The 18,267-nt window shown below is 38.0% G+C and overlaps 6 protein-coding genes across 7 annotated transcripts; all 6 read left to right on the top strand.

Moving 5' to 3' along the window:
* The first annotated feature begins 17 nt into the window (after window positions 1-17).
* On the top strand, window positions 18-1,036 carry LOC6637976 (trypsin-1). Its single transcript, XM_002061007.2, has one exon. It carries the CDS (start codon window positions 254-256, stop codon window positions 1,034-1,036), a length of 783 nt encoding a protein of 260 aa, XP_002061043.1. The 5' UTR covers window positions 18-253.
* Window positions 1,037-2,293: 1,257 nt separating this feature from the next.
* Window positions 2,294-3,106, top strand: LOC26529734 (vitellin-degrading protease). The gene has a single exon (XM_023175344.2). It carries the CDS (start codon window positions 2,317-2,319, stop codon window positions 3,076-3,078), a length of 762 nt encoding a protein of 253 aa, XP_023031112.1. The 5' UTR covers window positions 2,294-2,316; the 3' UTR covers window positions 3,079-3,106.
* A 441-nt stretch (window positions 3,107-3,547) lies between these two features.
* On the top strand, window positions 3,548-4,415 carry LOC111518359 (trypsin 3A1-like). The gene has a single exon (XM_023174816.2). It carries the CDS (start codon window positions 3,560-3,562, stop codon window positions 4,289-4,291), a length of 732 nt encoding a protein of 243 aa, XP_023030584.1. The 5' UTR covers window positions 3,548-3,559; the 3' UTR covers window positions 4,292-4,415.
* A 542-nt stretch (window positions 4,416-4,957) lies between these two features.
* LOC26529091 (trypsin) lies at window positions 4,958-8,139 on the top strand. Of its 2 annotated transcripts, XM_047010391.1 has the most exons (2): window positions 5,001-5,148; window positions 7,442-8,139. In XM_047010391.1, exons 1-2 carry the CDS (start codon window positions 5,078-5,080, stop codon window positions 8,118-8,120), a joined length of 750 nt encoding a protein of 249 aa, XP_046866347.1. In that variant the 5' UTR covers window positions 5,001-5,077; the 3' UTR covers window positions 8,121-8,139. The 2 variants fall into 2 exon arrangements, with proteins under 2 accessions (XP_023030719.2, XP_046866347.1); XM_023174951.2 differs by lacking the exon at window positions 7,442-8,139 and having other exon boundaries at window positions 4,958-5,892.
* Window positions 8,140-10,870: 2,731 nt separating this feature from the next.
* On the top strand, window positions 10,871-11,827 carry LOC111518357 (trypsin-1-like). Its single transcript, XM_023174785.2, has one exon. The coding sequence runs from the start codon at window positions 10,872-10,874 to the stop codon at window positions 11,637-11,639; it is 768 nt and encodes a 255-aa protein (XP_023030553.1). The 5' UTR covers window position 10,871; the 3' UTR covers window positions 11,640-11,827.
* Window positions 11,828-12,147: 320 nt separating this feature from the next.
* On the top strand, window positions 12,148-13,370 carry LOC6637985 (trypsin-3). The gene is made up of 2 exons (XM_002061006.2): window positions 12,148-12,967; window positions 13,216-13,370. Exons 1-2 carry the CDS (start codon window positions 12,148-12,150, stop codon window positions 13,368-13,370), a joined length of 975 nt encoding a protein of 324 aa, XP_002061042.2.
* The last annotated feature ends 4,897 nt before the right edge of the window (window positions 13,371-18,267 follow it).

Below are 18,267 nucleotides of genomic sequence, written 5' to 3' on the forward strand. Positions count from 1 at the left end.
TTTCGTCAGAGGTGTTAGAATTTTGCACATGGATTGGGGTCAGGCCAAGCCCCCGCGGCTTTGGCCTAGATAAGAACTGGCAATAGGGTGACCTAACTTTTTTAATAGATAAGAAAATTGCCCATTAAAGTGCAGCCCAACTCATTGTTGGCAATTTCGATGCTTATGGGAGTTCATGATAAGCTAATCCAAAATGTAAAGACCCTATATAAAGGGCATGCTTCAACCATAGTCAATATAGTCAACTTTCACCATGATTTCCATTAACATAGTTGTTTCTGCTCTTTGCCTGCTACTTGCCCTGACTGGTGGCGGCTTCTACTCATCCGCCGTTCAGGCTGCTGATGTAAGCCGCATTATTGGCGGTCAATTTGCCAAGCAAGGGCAATTCCCCCATCAGGTTTCGTTGCAACTGAATGGCCGTCATCATTGTGGCGGTTCTCTGATCTCGGAGACAATGATCGTTACCGCCGCCCACTGCACAAAGAATCAGAGTCCAGGTCAGATGAAGGCAATTGTGGGCACTAACGATTTGAGCGCTGGCAATGGACAAACATTCAGTATTGCTCAGTTCATAATACATCCACAATACAATCCACAGAGTCAGGATTTCGATATGTCACTAATCCGTTTAAGTAGCCCAGTTCAGTTTGGTGGTCCAGTGCAGAAGATTCAATTGGCCGATGCTAATTCTAATTATGCAGCAGATACCATGGCAACCATCAGTGGATTTGGTGCCATCAATCAGAACCTCCAGTTGCCCAATCGTTTGAAATATGCTCAGGTTCAGCTATGGAGTCGTGACTATTGTAATGGACAAAATATACCTGGATTGACCGATCGCATGATCTGCGCCGGTCATCCAAGTGGACAGGTCAGCGCCTGCCAAGGAGATTCTGGTGGCCCATTGACTGTGGATGGCAAACTTTTTGGAGTCGTATCATGGGGATTTGGTTGTGGTGCAGAAGGTCGTCCGGCCATGTATACATATGTGGGTGCTTTGCGTTCGTGGATCAATCAAAATGCTAATGTATAATGCAAACTGTCATAAATATTCATATCGCAAAATTTAATATATAAAAAATAAAAGCGCAATATTTTAAAAATTAAAAGACTGTTAAAGCCTTACAGCTTGAAAGTAACTTTTGTGTTTAGCGATATAAACGATATTTGCCATGCCTAAAAGTATGCTGCTAAAATGTCTTAATAACTAAAGACTTCGCTCATTTTTATTGTCATTTCCGGCGCCACTGATGCGTTGCCATCAACTACCGCACAGTGGTCGGAATCGCTTAAGTTGCTGCTTAAAATCGATAACTTTTGAACCAACATAGATAACAATTTCATATTTGAAATATATGTATATTCTGAATATATTCAAAAAGTTGTTGGTAACAAAATTAAAATGAGCCGACGTAGAAAAAAGGAAGAATTAAATGACCAATTGATTGCCATTTTAAAAAAATTGTAATAAAAGAAGGTACCAAAACTTAACAATTAGGTGCGGTCTGATTAAAAATATTATGTTTGAGATATGGTAAAACATTAAAATAAGTTTAAACAACGTACAGACCTGCGATAATGAGCCTATTAGAAAGTGCAAAAAAAACTTGGTGATTATTAAAATAGCAATATATAGGTCGTAATCCATTCCTAAATAAATGTTTAATGGGGTCACGAGTGAGGATGTGGGAAATGGTATTATCTTAAAGCTTTTTGCTTAAGCTTCACTTTGCAATTAAATGTAAATACAGTTGGGAAACGGAAAAATGAAAATTTAATTGCATTGCTTGGATATCTTGATACTTAGTAAACCCTTGAAAAGAATATTATAAAATTGTGCAGAGTAGAATGCTGCCACAGAAATTATCGGTCACTTCACTTAAAGCATGCCGCCTATATAAGTTACCTATAGTTTGGATGAGCTTATCATGAACTCCCCTAAGCATCGAAAGTGTAAATTAAGGTGTTAACTTAACACCATCATAACCATCAAAAAAGTTATAATTCCAAAAGCAACAAACAAAAAAAATTAAAAATAAATATTGAAACCCATTGCCAAGGTAATTTTTTCTTTATAAAAAAGGAATGCAAGAAGGAAGAGGAAAGGAAGAAAAAAAGTTAGATTTAATTGTCAAAGGCATACAGCCTAAATGTGTAGAAAGTAGATCGGATTGATTTTTAGACAAATTCGATTTATGGATTTTTTAATTCGTTTAGTTCCGTCAATTAAATTTAATTGTGTTATAGCTGCCATAAATACTATATAAACGGCATTTTCCAGACGCGACCTAGTTGTTAAAGTCATCTTTCAAAATGTTAACACCAGCTATCACCGTTGTTCCTGCTTTAAGCCTGCTGCTTATCATCTGCAGTAGTGGATTCGGTGCTGCGCAATTCATGGAAATTCCGTCTGGAGTACGGTTTCCCTATCCCTATCATGTCGCCTTGACAAAGAATGGGGCGTATATTTGTGGCGGTTCTTTTATCACATTCACCGTTGTCCTAACCGCCGCTCGCTGCGTCATTCGAGAAACTCCCGATAAATTAAAGATTATGGCCAACATCACTGCACTAAATTCTAGATATGCAGAAATCTTAAATATTTCCAGATTCCTCATTCATCCAAAATACAACGGTATCAGCAACGATATTGCATTGGTTGAGGTGCATAAATCAGATGCCGGTTATTTGGTGACAAGGATTAACATGGCCGATGATGACGCCGAGTACCCGGAAAATCAGAACGCAACCTTCATGGGATTCGGTGGCATAAATTCTAAACAAGCAAATCCCTTAAGAGTTGGCTATGCTGTAATATGGCGTCGTCTATATTGTAGCAAAGAATATATTCCAGGTGTGACAAAAAAGATAATTTGCGCGGGAGATCCGTATAAGTCGAATATCTTATGCAAAGGCAATACTGGCAGCCCATTGGTTGTCGATGGCAAACTCTATGGAGTGGGAATATACACATGCGGGGTATTGCGTAGTCCGTTCTTATTTACATATGTGGCTCCTTATCGTCACTGGATTAATAAACATCTTCCCATCGGTTTTGAAAAAAGAATCCAATAATAAAGGACACGCATATGTAGAATTTAAATCAAAGGCATGTTTCATTTAGGACACCTCGACATACATACATATTAAAAATACTCAATCGTATTTGGCCATGTATTCAACTTTATAGAATCTTAATTAAGTGAATTTTAAAATTTTTGGTCGTTCAATATTCTAGGTCATATTTGCCAAACGAGATTACTTAAGCAATATCTATACATATGTCAATATTCACTGATTTTGTATCCTGCTGTAGTGCGTACCATATCCGATGGTTAGTTTTTACGAATACAATAATAATTCAGTGGTGTTTCATTTCGGTGCACAATTTTTAAGGCTGGTTGATTTAAGGTCAATCGTGACGTTGAGAATTGATTCGTTTAGTTTCGCCAAATGAACCCAATTGTGTTATGGTCGTAACTAGCCTGTATATAATGATATGATGGAGAGATAGCCAATATAGTTAACTTTCATCATGCTGTTACTTGCTCTAACAATGAGTAGCTTCTTCACCATCGCTCCTGCCCTTAATTCTAGTATGTTACGTACTATTGGCGGGCAACTTGTCCGTGCTGGAGAATATCCGTATATGGTTTCCTTGCAAGTCAATCCTAGAAATTATTGTGGTGGCACATTAATCTCAAAGACCATGGTAGTAACAGCTGCTCACTGCACTGATAGACAAAACACAAATACGATAAAAGTTGTTGTGGGCACCGTTGATTTAAGTTCTGATGACGGACAAAGATTAGATATTAAAAGAATTATCGTTCATCAAGAATACGTCGCTCCGAGCAAGAATTACGACATTGCCTTGCTCCAGTTGACCGAGGCAGTTGAATTCAATGAGAATGTGCGCAGTATTGCATTGCCCGATGAACACGTCTTCTACTTGCCCAACACAATAGGGACCACCTGTGGATTCGGTTTCATCAATGAGTATAAACAGAGAACAACGCGACTAAGATGTGTCAGAGTTCAGTTATGGGGCCCCGAATATTGTAATGGTGACAATATTCCAAGGGTAACGGAAAACATGATTTGTGCAGGACTTCCAAGCGGACAGCAAGGATCATGCCCAGGCGACTCCGGTGGCCCCTTCGTCATTGATAACAAACTCGTCGGTATTGTATCGTGGGGGTTTGGTTGTGGCGCAGTCCATCGTCCTACTGTATATACAAATGTGCCACGCTTACGTAAGTGGATAGATCACTATCTTACTACCTAAATTACAAAGTATTATCAATTGGCTGTTGGCATAAATTCGAAAATTATTGTAACATTATGTATTGAAATTTAGACAATCTAAATTTATAAAAATGCAATGGAACAGGGAAGAAAATAAATTTGTTTGGAACGTATAGAAGGAGACGTTTCCGACCCCATAGTGTATATATACACACATTCTTAATCAGCATAAGACGCTGATTTTGTTTCCTGAAGTCGTATTTGGATGGGCATTCGTACCTTCTATGAGATCAAAGTCAGTTGTCCTTACCGCTGCGCACTTATTTGTGGGGCATATCATTACGATGAAAGTTATTATCGGCACCTCCGATTTAAGTGCTGGCTACGCACAAATCTTTTATGTTGAAAGAGAATTAAAATATATAGCTTCTGCATTTATATATTTGCATTTAAGGTTCTGAATACTGCAGGTTCGGATCGCTATATCATAGAGCTCCATAAATTGCCTAAACTAGCTGTGCCGAATTTCATTAAGATCTGTAGTTAGCCCCGGCGTTCTGGTTATGCAATATTTTAACCTTCAGATTAATGATACAATGATTCCTGGTTACAAAAGGTTTAGATTCGCCAATCAAATACAATTTACTACAGTTAGGTAACTTCAAATCTTCATTTATAAATGGAGTTCTCTTGGCTGTGGTCCTTACAGTCAACTTTCAAAATGTGGTCAACTAACAGTGTGGTTCCTTCTCTTTACCTGCTACTCGTTATCTGTACTGCAGCCGAAGTCATTGGGATCATTGGCGGGCGATTTGCTCCTTTAGGAATGTTTCCCTATCATGTTTCTGTGCACTTCGATGGCATGTTTGATTGTGGCGGTTCCTTGATCTCAGAGACATTTGTCCTCACAGCTGCGCACTGTGTTCAGCACGAGAAAAGTCGGATAACGATTATTGGTGGCATCATCGATTTAAGGGAGCCTAACAATGGACAAACTTTTGATAGTAAAGAAATCGTTATTCACCCGTCTTTTAACTACTCTACCATGGATTACGATATTGCATTGATTCGCTTGAGTCATCCAGCTGTATTAAATGCGAATGTTCAAGTGATTACAATGGCTGCTGGTAATGCCAACTATCCACCAGATACGGTGGCACTTATCACCGGATACGGTGATATCGATCCATATCGATCCAGGCAAAATTTACTGAAATATGTAGATTTTCCAATATGGGATCAACAAACTTGCAATTCCCACTATTTTCCTTCAATAACGGATCGCATGATTTGTGCAGGAGATCCGCTTGGACGATACGGTCCATGCGAAGGAGATTCCGGGGGCGGGTTGAATGTGAATAATACTCTCATTGCGGTCTATTCCTTTGGGTATGGTTGTGGCACACCATATCGTCCGTCCGTTTTCCAATTTGTACCATACCATCGACAGTGGATAGATGAGGTTATGAATTCTCAGTATGTCCGGAAAAAGAAAAACTTTTCGAATAACCCCATGAATGCTCACAATGTTCGGCACAAGAATTAAAAAATTTACAATTTATAAATAATGTAATTTAAGTTAGAAGGAGGTGAAAACAATAATAAATTTAGAATTGCTCGTATAGCCGCCTTATTGCCTTAGCTATACCTGACTCTTGTTCTTGTTGGGAATGGTTTCTTCTTTGGTGATGTCGTCATTGCAGGGGAATTCGCACGGGCAAGACAATTTTGCCATTTGGCTGCCTTGCTAGTATATGGCGTTCTTCAATGTGGTTATTCCTTGATCTTGTAATGATGACAATGGCAACAAACTGAATTTGTGTAGATAATATACCAATTTATCTACCAAATATATCGGCATTAACTCATATAGCCTTAGAGATCTGTAATAAAGCAGAAAGAACCAGAGGGCCGGGGCTAACTTCGACCGCGGGAAAGTTTGTATACCCTTGCAACTTTTTTGGTAACTCTTTCCTTACCTATAGCCATCAAAGTTTTTTCAAAAAAGGCTTAAGCTTGCGAAAGAACGGCCTACAATCTTAGCATAGGAAATAACTAAGATTTTGATCAAAGTCACTGTTTCACACCGATCGTTCCTACGGGAGCTATATGATATAGTTACCCGATCTTGATCAAATTTGGCATAGTCGTATGTGTAATTAACTCACCAATATTAAATTTCACGACAATAGCTCAGAAAATAAGGAAGTTATTGAGAAAAGTCACTGTTTGTGACTTTGCCATTTGTATGGGAGCTATATGATATAGTGATCCGAACCGGCTGAATCCAAGATATACAACCCCTGTAGTATATACAAGCCTTCATGCAAAATTTCAGATCTGTAGCTCTTACGCTCTAGGAGGAGTCTGCGTTGATCCAGACGGACGGACGGACGGACATGGCTATATGAACTCGTCTCGTCATGCTGATCAAGAATATATATACTTTATGTGGTCGGAAATGCTTCCTTCTATGCGTTGCACACTTCTAACCAAAATGAATATAACCTTTTTGCAAGGGTATAAAAATTGACATGTCTCGGCCACAAATATTCCTTATGGGTTCGAAAATAAACCCTTTTTAGAAGAAACATCTCCGACATAAGGTATATATCTTCTGCATTTTGGCTGTTTAATAGAAAATAACATGCCGGTCTCGTACAACAATTGGACTTTATAGATAAAACTTTCTTTTTTGTTGCCTCCTAATAATAATGCAAAAATAACAGAAAAACTTACAAGGGTATACAAACTTTGGCATGGCTGTAGTTAGCCCCGGCGTTCTGGTTGCGCAAAATTTTAACCTTCAGATAAATGATACAACGATTATAAATACCATTCCTAATTAGAATTATGGTTATTATTACACAATTTGTGTTTCCTGGTTACAAAAGGTTTAGATTCGCCAATCAAATACAATTTACTACAGTTAGGTAACTTAAAATTCCCGATCCCATTTATAAGTGGGGTTCTCTTGGGTGTGGTCCTTACAGTCAACTTTCAAAATGTGGTCAACTAACAGTGTGGTTCCTTCTCTTTGCCTACTACTCTTTATATGTGTAGACGACAAGGATACTGAGGCAGTTGGTATCATTGGCGGGCAATATGCTCGTTTAGGAATGTTTCCCTATCATGTTTCTCTGCACTTGGATGGCAATTATGTTTGTGGCGGTTCCTTGATCTCAGAGACATTTGCCCTCACAGCTGCGCACTGTGTTCTAGAGGGGAAGAGACGGATAACGGTTACTGCTGGGATTATCGATTTAAACGCAATGGACAACGGACAAGTTTTATATAGTAAAGAAATCGTTATTCACCCGTCTTTTAACCAGTCTACAATAGATTACGATATTGCATTGATTCGCTTTGTTCAACCAGCTGTATTAAATGCGAATGTTCAAGTGATTACAATGGCTCCTGGTAATGCCAACTATCCACAAGATACGGTGGCACTTATCACCGGATACGGTGTTATCGATAGATATGGAACCAGGCAAAATTGTCTGAAATTTGTAAATGTTCCAGTATGGGATCAACAAACTTGCCATGCCCACTATATTCGTCCACTAACGGACCGCATGATTTGCGCGGGAGATCCGCTTGGACGGTACGGTCCATGCGAAGGAGATACCGGTGGCGGGTTGAATGTGAACAATACTCTCATTGCGGTTTATTCTTTATCGTCTGGCTGTGGTATACCATATCGTCCGTCCATTTTTCAATCTGTGCCTTACCACCGTAAGTGGATAGATGATGTTATGCATTCTCAGTTTGTCCGGAAAAAGAAAAACTTTTCGAATAATACCATGAATGCTCACAATGTTCGGCACAAGAATTGTAACCATTTCAATTCAACCTATTATCCATAAATTCAGTTTGAAAAATGTATAATTAACTCTTGTTCTTGTTGGGAATGTCTTCTTCTTTGCTGATGTCGTCATTGCAGGGGAATTCGCACGGGCAGGACAATTCTTCCCGTTTGGCTGCCATCCTAATATATGACGTTCTTCAATGTGGTTGTTCCTTGATCTCAAAGTCAGTGGTCCTTACCGCTGCCCATTGCTTTGTAGGGAATACATTACGAGGAAAGTTATTATCGGCACCTCCGGTTTAAGTGCTGGAAATGCAAAAACCTTTAATGTTGAAAACTCATCAGTCATCCAAACTTCAACTGTGAGAGCAAAGACTACGGCTATACCGACGTCGACAACCTAGCAATATTTAAACCTTCAGATAAATGATACAACGATTATAAATACCATTCTTTATAAGAATTACGATTATTATTACACAATTTTTGTTTCCTGGTTACAAAAGGATTAGATTCGCCAATCAAATACAATTTACTACAGTTAGGTAACTTAAAATTCCCGATCCCATTTATAAGTGGAGTCAACTTTCAAAATGTGGTCAACTAACAGTGTGGTTTCTTCTCTTCGCCTGCTACTCATTATCTGTGTAGGCGACAAGGATAATGAAGCAGTTGGCATCATTGGCGGGCAATATGCTCGTTTAGGAATGTTTCCCTATCATGTTTCTCTGCACTTGGATGGCATTTGAGCTGTGCTTCCATTACGAACCGCATGATTTGCGCAGAAGATTGGCTTGGATGGTACCGTCCATGCAAAGGAGATTCCGGAGCCGGATTGACTGTGAATAATACTCTTATTGCAATCTATTCCATTGGAAATGGCTGTGGCACACCATATCGTTTGTCCCTTTTTCAATATGTGCCATACCATCGTCAGTGGAGAGATGAAAACATGAATTTTAACAGAGTCCGGCACAAGAATTGTAACCATTTTAATTCAACACGTATTCCGTAAATCCAGGATGGAATTATTATTATATAGGTTAAATTACTTAATACGAAGCAGAAATGTTTGAAAAAAATAATAAATTCAGAATCTATTCACTTTGGTTCGACAACGATTTCTTTTTTACCTTGACTAGGGCCTGAAATCGTTCAGGGATGAATATTCGGAATTTTAAGGCTTTTGTCCTGCTTACGCTGTTAAGGCCATTGTCAAGGCAAAAGTTTGTCATATCGAGCCAACGTGAATTTATTCTGAATTTTGTATTATTTTCTCACATTCTGGGCTTTAACTGAAGTAAAAATAATTTTCCAAACAGAATTTATGGGCTTCTCAATTGGTTACACCTCGAGTGTCGAACCCCGCACACGAGGGCTGCTTTGTATATTTCAGGAATAGCAAATAAGAAAAAACAAATATTTAAATTAAAATGGTTGTCTAGTCCTGTAAAACACTTACCAAACACGGTTTCTAAAATATTTGAATACTTCTTTGGCGCTTTTCATCGTTTTTCCGAATTCACTTGTTTAATTTTTAACTTTAGAAAAATTTGCAACCTCTTGGCATTTTGTAATAATAATGAGAAATGTCGTATGTATGTGCATGAAAATTGTTAGTGTCCTATGGCGTATACATAGTCTTTTAAAATATTAGCATCAGCCCTCGCACTATTCTTAATTACAACTATAATTCAAATTACATAATATTCATTTCCTGGATTTAACAACTTTAGTTTCGCCAAACTGCTGCAAATTAACAGCCGTTCGAGTTGGCAACCGATGAAGCTCCACCCAGGAAGCTCCAACTGGTATATTAATTTCATTGAACTAAACTATAGCATTTCACCATATGGGTTAAAAGTCGCCAAAATGTATGTACCCGGCAGAAGGAAGCTTTTCCGACACCATAACGTATATTATATATACATATATACTCTTGATCATTATCAACATCCGAGTCGATCCAGTACTGTCCGTCTGTCCTGATAACACCTACATAGATCTCGGCGACTTTTAAAACTAGATCGTCCGAATTTGGTATGAAGCCCCGTGTAGTGGTCTCGAAAACTGCACACCGTTAAGGGCTATAAAGACATTCCGACAAAGTCAACTAGTTTGGAATAGTCGCCCGAGAGACTATATGACCTTCTCTTGAATCAAAGAAGATACCTTGACTAAGAGGGATCATGATCTGGAATCATTCCGGGTCTGGTACATTACCTCCTAAACCTTCAAAGTATAAACATAATAATTTAATATATTTAAATGCTAAATTTGGTCAAACTTAGAGGTGGATAGAAGAAAATCTTTGACCAAAAATCTTATTATTACCAATTCATCGCACATAAAATAAATTTGTTGGCTACTTTGCATGTAAATTATATTTTACTTATTAAACTTTCATTTGACATTGGGCAGGAAAATTTTCTGTATATAAGTTATGGCAAATATTGTTTAATGCTTCATGCATTCAGTGTTGCAGATGTCGATTGTTATTTCTTTGATCAGACGTTTCTATTTTTTTGATCAGCATAAGAAGCAGAGTCGTTGTACACATGTCAGTCTGAATAAACTACTCTAAAACCTTCTACCCTTTTAAGAGGATGAAGAAAGAAGCTCTATATTAACCTAAAGAATAGATACTTATATTCTTAATCATAATCAAAATTGTCAATACATTATTTGCGTTTCCTGGTGTTAAGTGCTTTAGTTTCGCTTAGTCAATTAAATTTTACACAGCTGTGATCCCCATTCCTATATAATTGGCATTCCCCTGGGTTTTGATCCATACAGTCAACAGTTCACCATGTTTTCACCTAACACTGCGGTTCCTGCCTTTTGCCTGCTTCTAATTATCCGTGCTGCTGCCCAGGATAATAAAACAGTTGGCATAATTGGCGGGCGGTATGCTCGTTTAGGAGAGCTTCCCTATCAGGTTTCATTGCGAATGAATGGTATTGATGACTGTGGCGGTTCCTTAATCTCAGCAACATTTGTCCTTACCGCTGCTCACTGCCTTGAGGGGGTAGATATCAAGAAGTTTAAGGTTATTGCTGGCGTCATCGACTTAAAGGAGGCAAACAATGGACAAGTTTTCGATGCTACTAAATTCATCATTCATCCAAGATTTAACACTGATAGTTTGGATTACGATATTGCATTGATTCGCTTAAGTCAACCAGCTATATTTAATGCGAATGTACAACCGATTGCAATGGCTCCTGCCGATGCGAACTATCCCGAATATACGGTGTCAATTACTAGCGGGTACGGTGTCATCGATCCTTTTGGAACTACGCAAAGCTGTCTAAAATGGGCTCATATTCTACTATGGGGTCGAAGACATTGCAATCCCTTCTATTTTCGTAATATAACGGACAGCATGATGTGCGCAGGAGATCCGCGTGGACGACAGGGTCCATGCGAAGGAGATTCCGGTGGCCCATTGACTGTGAATGGGGTTCTTATTGCGGTTCATTCTTTTGGATATGGCTGTGGCGTACCATATTATCCGTCCGTTTTTCAATATTTGCCTTACTCTCGTCAGTGGGTAGATGAAAATATAAATAGCTAAAATACTTATCATTCTTTTTTAGGCTTGCCATTTTTAAAGTTTTTTTTTCATCAATGTCTGTAATTATAGACCAATATCTATGGTAGCACTTGGAAAGCATTAAAGCTCCGAAAACAAAATATTATTTATTAGACTTTATATTTAAAAACAATAAAGTGCGCCAAGAAACGTGAAAAATCTAGAAATCACTCCCAATCAATTCGAATTTGTATTGCTCCAATTCTGTTTGTATGTGGGTAAAAAATTTCAGTTTAATACGACGTTGAGTTTATTATGGCTTGTAATCTACGTCTGACTTTTAACTTTGCCAATTTTTGACATAATTATTGCAGCCCTCATACTATTCTTAAATAGAACAACAATTCAAATTACATAATATTCATTTCCTGGTTTTCACAACTTTAGTTTCGCCAAAGTGATGCAAATTATCACAGTAAGATAACTTAAAATTCCAGATCCTATATAAGTGTCGTTTGCTTAGATGAGGTTTCTATAGTCAACTTTCAGCATGTGGTCACCCAACAGTGTGGTTCCTGCCTTTTGCTTGCTACTGATTATCTGTGCTGCTACCGAGGTCATTGGCATCATTGGCGGGCGATATGCTCGTTTAGGACAGTTTCCCTATCATGCTATTTTGCTGGAGCATGATTGGCAATTCGGTGGCGGATCCTTAGTCTCGGAGTTTTTTGTGCTTACCTGTGGCCACTGTGTTACCACTTTCGACAAAGATATTTGTACGGTTCTTTTGGGCGTCATCGATCTAACGGACACCAATGGACAAATGATCCCTCCTCAAGAATTCATCTCTCACCCGCAGTTTAATGCAACTTCGTTAGATTACGATATTGGACTGATACGCTTAAGCAGAGCAGCTGAAATAAATCAGTTTGTGAAAACAATTGGAATGGCTTTTGCCAATGCCACCTATAGTGTTAACACGGTAGCTCATGTCAGTGGACATGGTGAGATGGATGCATATCATACTCTACCAGAATGTCTGAAATATGCATATGTTCCATTATGGGACAAAGATAATTGCACAATTTTTGATCGCGTAACGGACCACGGCATGGTTTGCGCAGGATTTGACGATGCACAAAACAATCCATGTCCAGGAGATTCCGGTGGCGGATTGGTTGTCAATAACATAGTTTTTGCCGTTTTTTTTATGGATTACCGTTGTGGCGAACCACATTATCCAACCGTTTATCAATTTGTGCCATACCATCGTCAGTGGATAGATCAGGTTATGCATTCTCAGTTTGTCCGGAAAAAGAAAAACTTTTGGAATAGCACCATGAATGCTCACAATGTTCGGCACAAGAATTGTAACCATTTCAATTCAACCCATAATCCATAAATTCAGTTTGAAAAATTTATAATTAACTCTTGTTCTTGTTGGGAATGGCTTCTTCTTTGGTGATGTCGTCATTGCAGGGGAATTCGCACGGGCAGGACAATTCTTCCCGTTTGGCTGCCTTCCTAATATATGACGTTCTTCAATGTGGTTGTTCCTTGATCTCAAAGTCAGTTGTCCTTACCGCTCCCCATTGCTTTTTATACATTACGATGAAAGTTATTATCGGCACCTCCGGTTTAAGTGCTGGCGATGCAAAAACTTTTAATGTTGAAAAACTCATCAATCATCCAAACTTTAACTATGAGAGCAGGGACGACAAGGACATCGACATCCAGCAACATTCGCCACTATCTGCAGTTACCGTGTCATAGATCAGTTCGAAAATAAGCAGTAGCAAAGTCATCTGATATATGGAGATATTCAGCTATGGAGTCGTAGTTATTGCACCGCATGATTGGCGCAGGAGATCCAGGCACGTGCTAAGGAGACCAGTAATAGTAAATGCCATACTATGTTTGCATAGACTTGTATTATAAGCGCGGACCCATTATTAGTTCAGTTTTTAATTAGCAGTTAGTTTTTTAAGTAGCAGTAAGAGAAACAACTAGAGGATTAAATTAACATGTAACCTAGATATCTCTTTAACATGCAGTTTTAGCGCCGCGGTATGACACATAAGGGGAAAATCATTTTATTTACTGACTACGCTGGCATAACCAAAAATAGCAACAAACTATATTTGTGTACCCAATAAACCAATTTATCTATGATCTAGGTGATCATGCAGACAGAAAAATTGCTTATGGTTTTCACATATTTTAAAACCCATGCAACAGGGGTGTGCTTATTAATTTGTTCAGAAGTGTGCAATGCATAGAAGCAAAATCTCCGACCATATAAAATATATATGTATCTTCTGCATTTATATGTTTGCATTTAAGGTTCTAAATACTGCAGGATCGGATCGCTATAACATAGAGCTCCGTTGCCGTTTGTTATTTCATTATTTTCTAAACTTTTCTAATAACAGTAAAAGTAAACATTTGTCGGTTTGATATACCTAAGCAAATTGTGCCAATCAAAATCAGGTGACTTTATCTCATAGCTCCCATAGCTTGGTCAGAAACAGTTACTTATATCAATAACTTTGCATCTTTTGACGCGATTGCCTTCAAATTATATATTTGGCTTTTTAATAGCAAATAATATGCGGTCTCTCACGTAAATTACACTTTATAGATAAGACGTTCTTTTACGTTGCTTCCTATAGCTAAGGGAAAAATATCAGAAAACCTTACAAGGGTATACAAACTTTGGCATGGCTGTAGTTAGCCACGGCGTTCTGGTTGCGCAATATTTTAACCTTCAGATAAATGATACAACGATTATAAATACCATTCCTAATTAGAATTACGGTTATTATTACACAATTTGTGTTTCCTGGTTATAAAAGGTTTAGATTCGCCAATCAACTACAATTTACTACAGTTAGGTAACTTAAAATCTCCATTTATAAATGGAGTTCACTTGGCTGTGGTCCTAACAGTCAACTTTCAAATTGTGGTCAACTAACAGTGTGGTTCCTTCTCTTCGCCTGCTACTCATTATCTGTGTAGGCGACAAGGATAATGAAGCAATTGGCATCATTGGAGGGCAATATGCTCACTTAGGAATGTTTTCCTATCATGTTTCTCTGCACATGGATGGCATTTGAGCTTTGCTTCCATTACGAACCGCATGATTTGCGCAGGAGATTGGCTTGGATGATACGGTCCATGCAAAGGAGATTCTGGAGCCGGATCGACTGGGAATAATACTCTCATTGCAATCTATTCCATTGGAAATGGCTGTGGCACACCATATCGTTTGTCCCTTTTTCAATATGTGCCATACCATCGTCAGTGGAGAGATGAGAACATGAATTTTAACAGAGTCCGGCACAAGAATTGTAACCATTTCAATTCAACACATGTCATATAAATCCTGGTTGGGATTATTATTATATTGGTTAAGTTACTTAATACGAAGCAGAAATGTTTGAAAATAATAATAAATTCAGAATCTATTCACTTTTGTTCGACATGACTAGGACTTTTGTAAACCTTGACTAGGGCCTGAAATCGTTCAAAAACACAAATCGCAGACTCGCTGAATGTGACTTACAGGGATGAATTTTCGTAAATTCAAGACTATCGGGCAACCGTGAATTTATTCTGAATTTTGTATTATTTCCTCACATTCTGGGCTTTAACTTAAGTAAAAATAATTTTCCAAACAGAATTTATGGGCTTCTCAATTGGTTACACCTCGAGTGTCGAACCCCGCACACGAGGGCTGCTTTGTATATTTCAGGAATAGCAAATAAGAAGAAACAAATATTTAAATTAAAATGGTTGTCTTGTAGTGCCCAGTTTCTGCCGTTAGTTTTATTTTTAAATTTTAAGGCGTTAGTTTGTATTTCAGTAAGTGGTAGGTAATTGTGTCGATAAAAATAATCAGCTGAGCTTAGAAGTTCGATAGTTTTACTAGTGCAACCCTAGCGAAGTAGCATCATGCGCGATCGCATGCATTGGTCACACTCTTTTCTGACGAACTTCCGCCCTGGCTAGACGCCCAAACCACGCTGCTCCTCAAGAAATTATATAAAAATTTAAATCTGAAATTTTCTTGGCCATCAAGCCAAATTATTAATTAAATACTAATCTGGAGCATCTAGGACAGCAATTAATATATGTAAAGCTTTGTGAATCTTATTATCGTAAGTTAATTTTTTGTGGATATTTAAATCTTTGGAGGTTTCTAATAAGTTCTTTTGAAAACTTAGCCATAATCAAATTGAATGCTGAAAGCCTAAGCAAGGAATTTTATATTTGAATTCCGAGAATTGGCCAGGGATAATCAAAAGCTGCACACCGTGAAGGGCACAGAGACATTTAAAAAAAAGCTTGGAATAGCTGCCCGAATCGGATACAGGCAGAGAAGTTTCTTCGTTGCGGATTGGGAGTCTCTTAGACCGAATTTGTTGCATAGGAATGCCAGACGCTTGATTTAACCTAACATTTTATTCCTAAGCATCATACAGCGGACGACGAAGGCCTTCGACGGACCGGACGGATGGGTAAGTCCTATGTTCTTGACATAAATCATGATCGTTCTGGTATTTTCCTGTTTGTATGCAAAACGAAAGCGAGTTCAGTGTCAAATAATCATCAAATACGAAAGATTCTCTCAAGTACAGTAAAGCTAAATAAAAGATCAAAGAAAAAGAAAATTGCCAATCATTGTTGAAAAATTGAAACAATATTAAGAATCGTCTTGACGTGTGGTGTGAGCGAGCCTACAGTTATTTATAATTAATCTCGTAATTTAAGTTGGAGACTCCCAAATTCCAATTGACATTTTCATTTTTAAATAACTATAAGTTTATATATATCCACCTTACAATTAAGATTCACAAAACAAAACAAATTTGGCTTTTGGATGCCTGAAATGATCCAATTATTTAATTTGATTACCGTATATTTTAAGAATCATCATTTTAGTTTAGTCAAATCGGATTATGTTTCCGACTTATTGAAGTATTTTGGTATTCCGTAACCCTCGTGAATAAATATCATTTTGTAATGTTTGAGTAAAAGTTATGTGATCTTCCTTGTAGTGAAATGTGAGCGGTGAGCTGAATTATATTGGGATTTTCCAGAATCTTGCGAAAGGAAAATCATTGGTTGGGAGGGTTTAGACGCAAAGCTATAATAACATCCTCATAGCTTCCCTATTCGTGCGTTACTAATATACTCTTTTTCTCTATCCTTCTAGTTCATCTCTTTTGGTTAAATGATTGTATAATATTCGTGCTCTAGGGACTTTGTTTTATTTTATGTACTACGGGTGTATTGAGTAATGCTGGTCCAAAGAACCCCCCCAAAGACTGTTTGCTAGCCGCCAGCCAGAAGTCCCACCCGGACCAAACTTCTCGATACATTAAGCCCGTAGATGTGTTGGCTTTGGCCTAATTTGTGGTACTCTTGCCCATCATAACATCTGATGATAAGGGACTGCGAGAGAGACTACCAATATAGGCTGAACCTGACCTCTTCTTGGATCAAAGAAGATTCTTTGACTAAGAGGGGATGTACATGATCTGGATTCATTCGGGGTTGTGTACATTACAGTCTAGTCCGATAAAACACTTGCATGACACAAACATAGTTTCTAAAATTTTTGAATACTTCTTCGGCGCTTTCCATCGTTTTTTCGAATTTACTTGTTTAATTTGTAACTTTAGGAAAATCTGCAACCTCTTGGCAGTTTGTAATAATAATGAGAAACGTTGTATGTATGTGCATGAAAATTGTTAGTTTATTATGGCTTATACATAGTCTTTTAAAATATTAACATCAGCCCTCGCACTATTCTTAATTACAACTATAATTCAAATTACATAATATTCATTTCCTGGATTAAACAACTTTAGTTTCGCCAAACTGCTGCAAATTAACAGCCGTTCGAATTGGCAACCGATGAAAATTTTGAACAGCACCCTGGAAGCTCCAACTCAAAAAGCCTTTGCGAAATTTTAATAGGGAAGGGGAAGGAAGGGAAGTACACGGATTGTTAGCACATTTTGTTTTTGCTCCTAACCACATATACCTTTTTGCGACTTTGTGCTAAGCACCATTTAAGTGCATGGTATACCCAAGTCGGCGAGTGGATTTTTGTAAAAAATTCTATTCTGTTTTGGTCCTACTGAAAATCTTGCAAATTTCAGAAAAGTTTATATTTTTTGTGCCAAGTGTTGACTTTGCCATAAACGCTTTAAATGCATTAACACAGTAATAAGAAACGATACGCCAACGTAAACGTCATAACATAGCATGGAAGTAATTAAAAAACTATCAAAGAAGATAACTTTGGTTGTGCCGAATTTTATATACCCTTGCAATCCTTGTCATAATACTTATAAATATCCATAACTCTTTTTCTGTAATGCAATTCGTAAATTTACGGGCAACTTTTATAATATTAGTCTACCTCTTTTTGTTTCGCTGTACCTCCTGTATGACCATAACCGCCATCCGATCAGACTTCCTTTCATCCAGGTTATAAATTGCTTAAAAATCCAGTTTCGAATTGGCCGAGAAAAGTGGATACTTACCGACGGACATACTGACGGAAAGATGGACATGGCCATATCAACTCAGGGTCTATGCTGATGAAGAATATATACATATACTTTGTGGGGTTGGTAAGGTCTTCTTACAAACATCT

The sequence above is a fragment of the Drosophila willistoni genome (genome assembly GCF_018902025.1).
Source record: "Drosophila willistoni isolate 14030-0811.24 chromosome 2L unlocalized genomic scaffold, UCI_dwil_1.1 Seg72.1, whole genome shotgun sequence".
Lineage (NCBI taxonomy): Eukaryota > Metazoa > Arthropoda > Insecta > Diptera > Drosophilidae > Drosophila > Drosophila willistoni.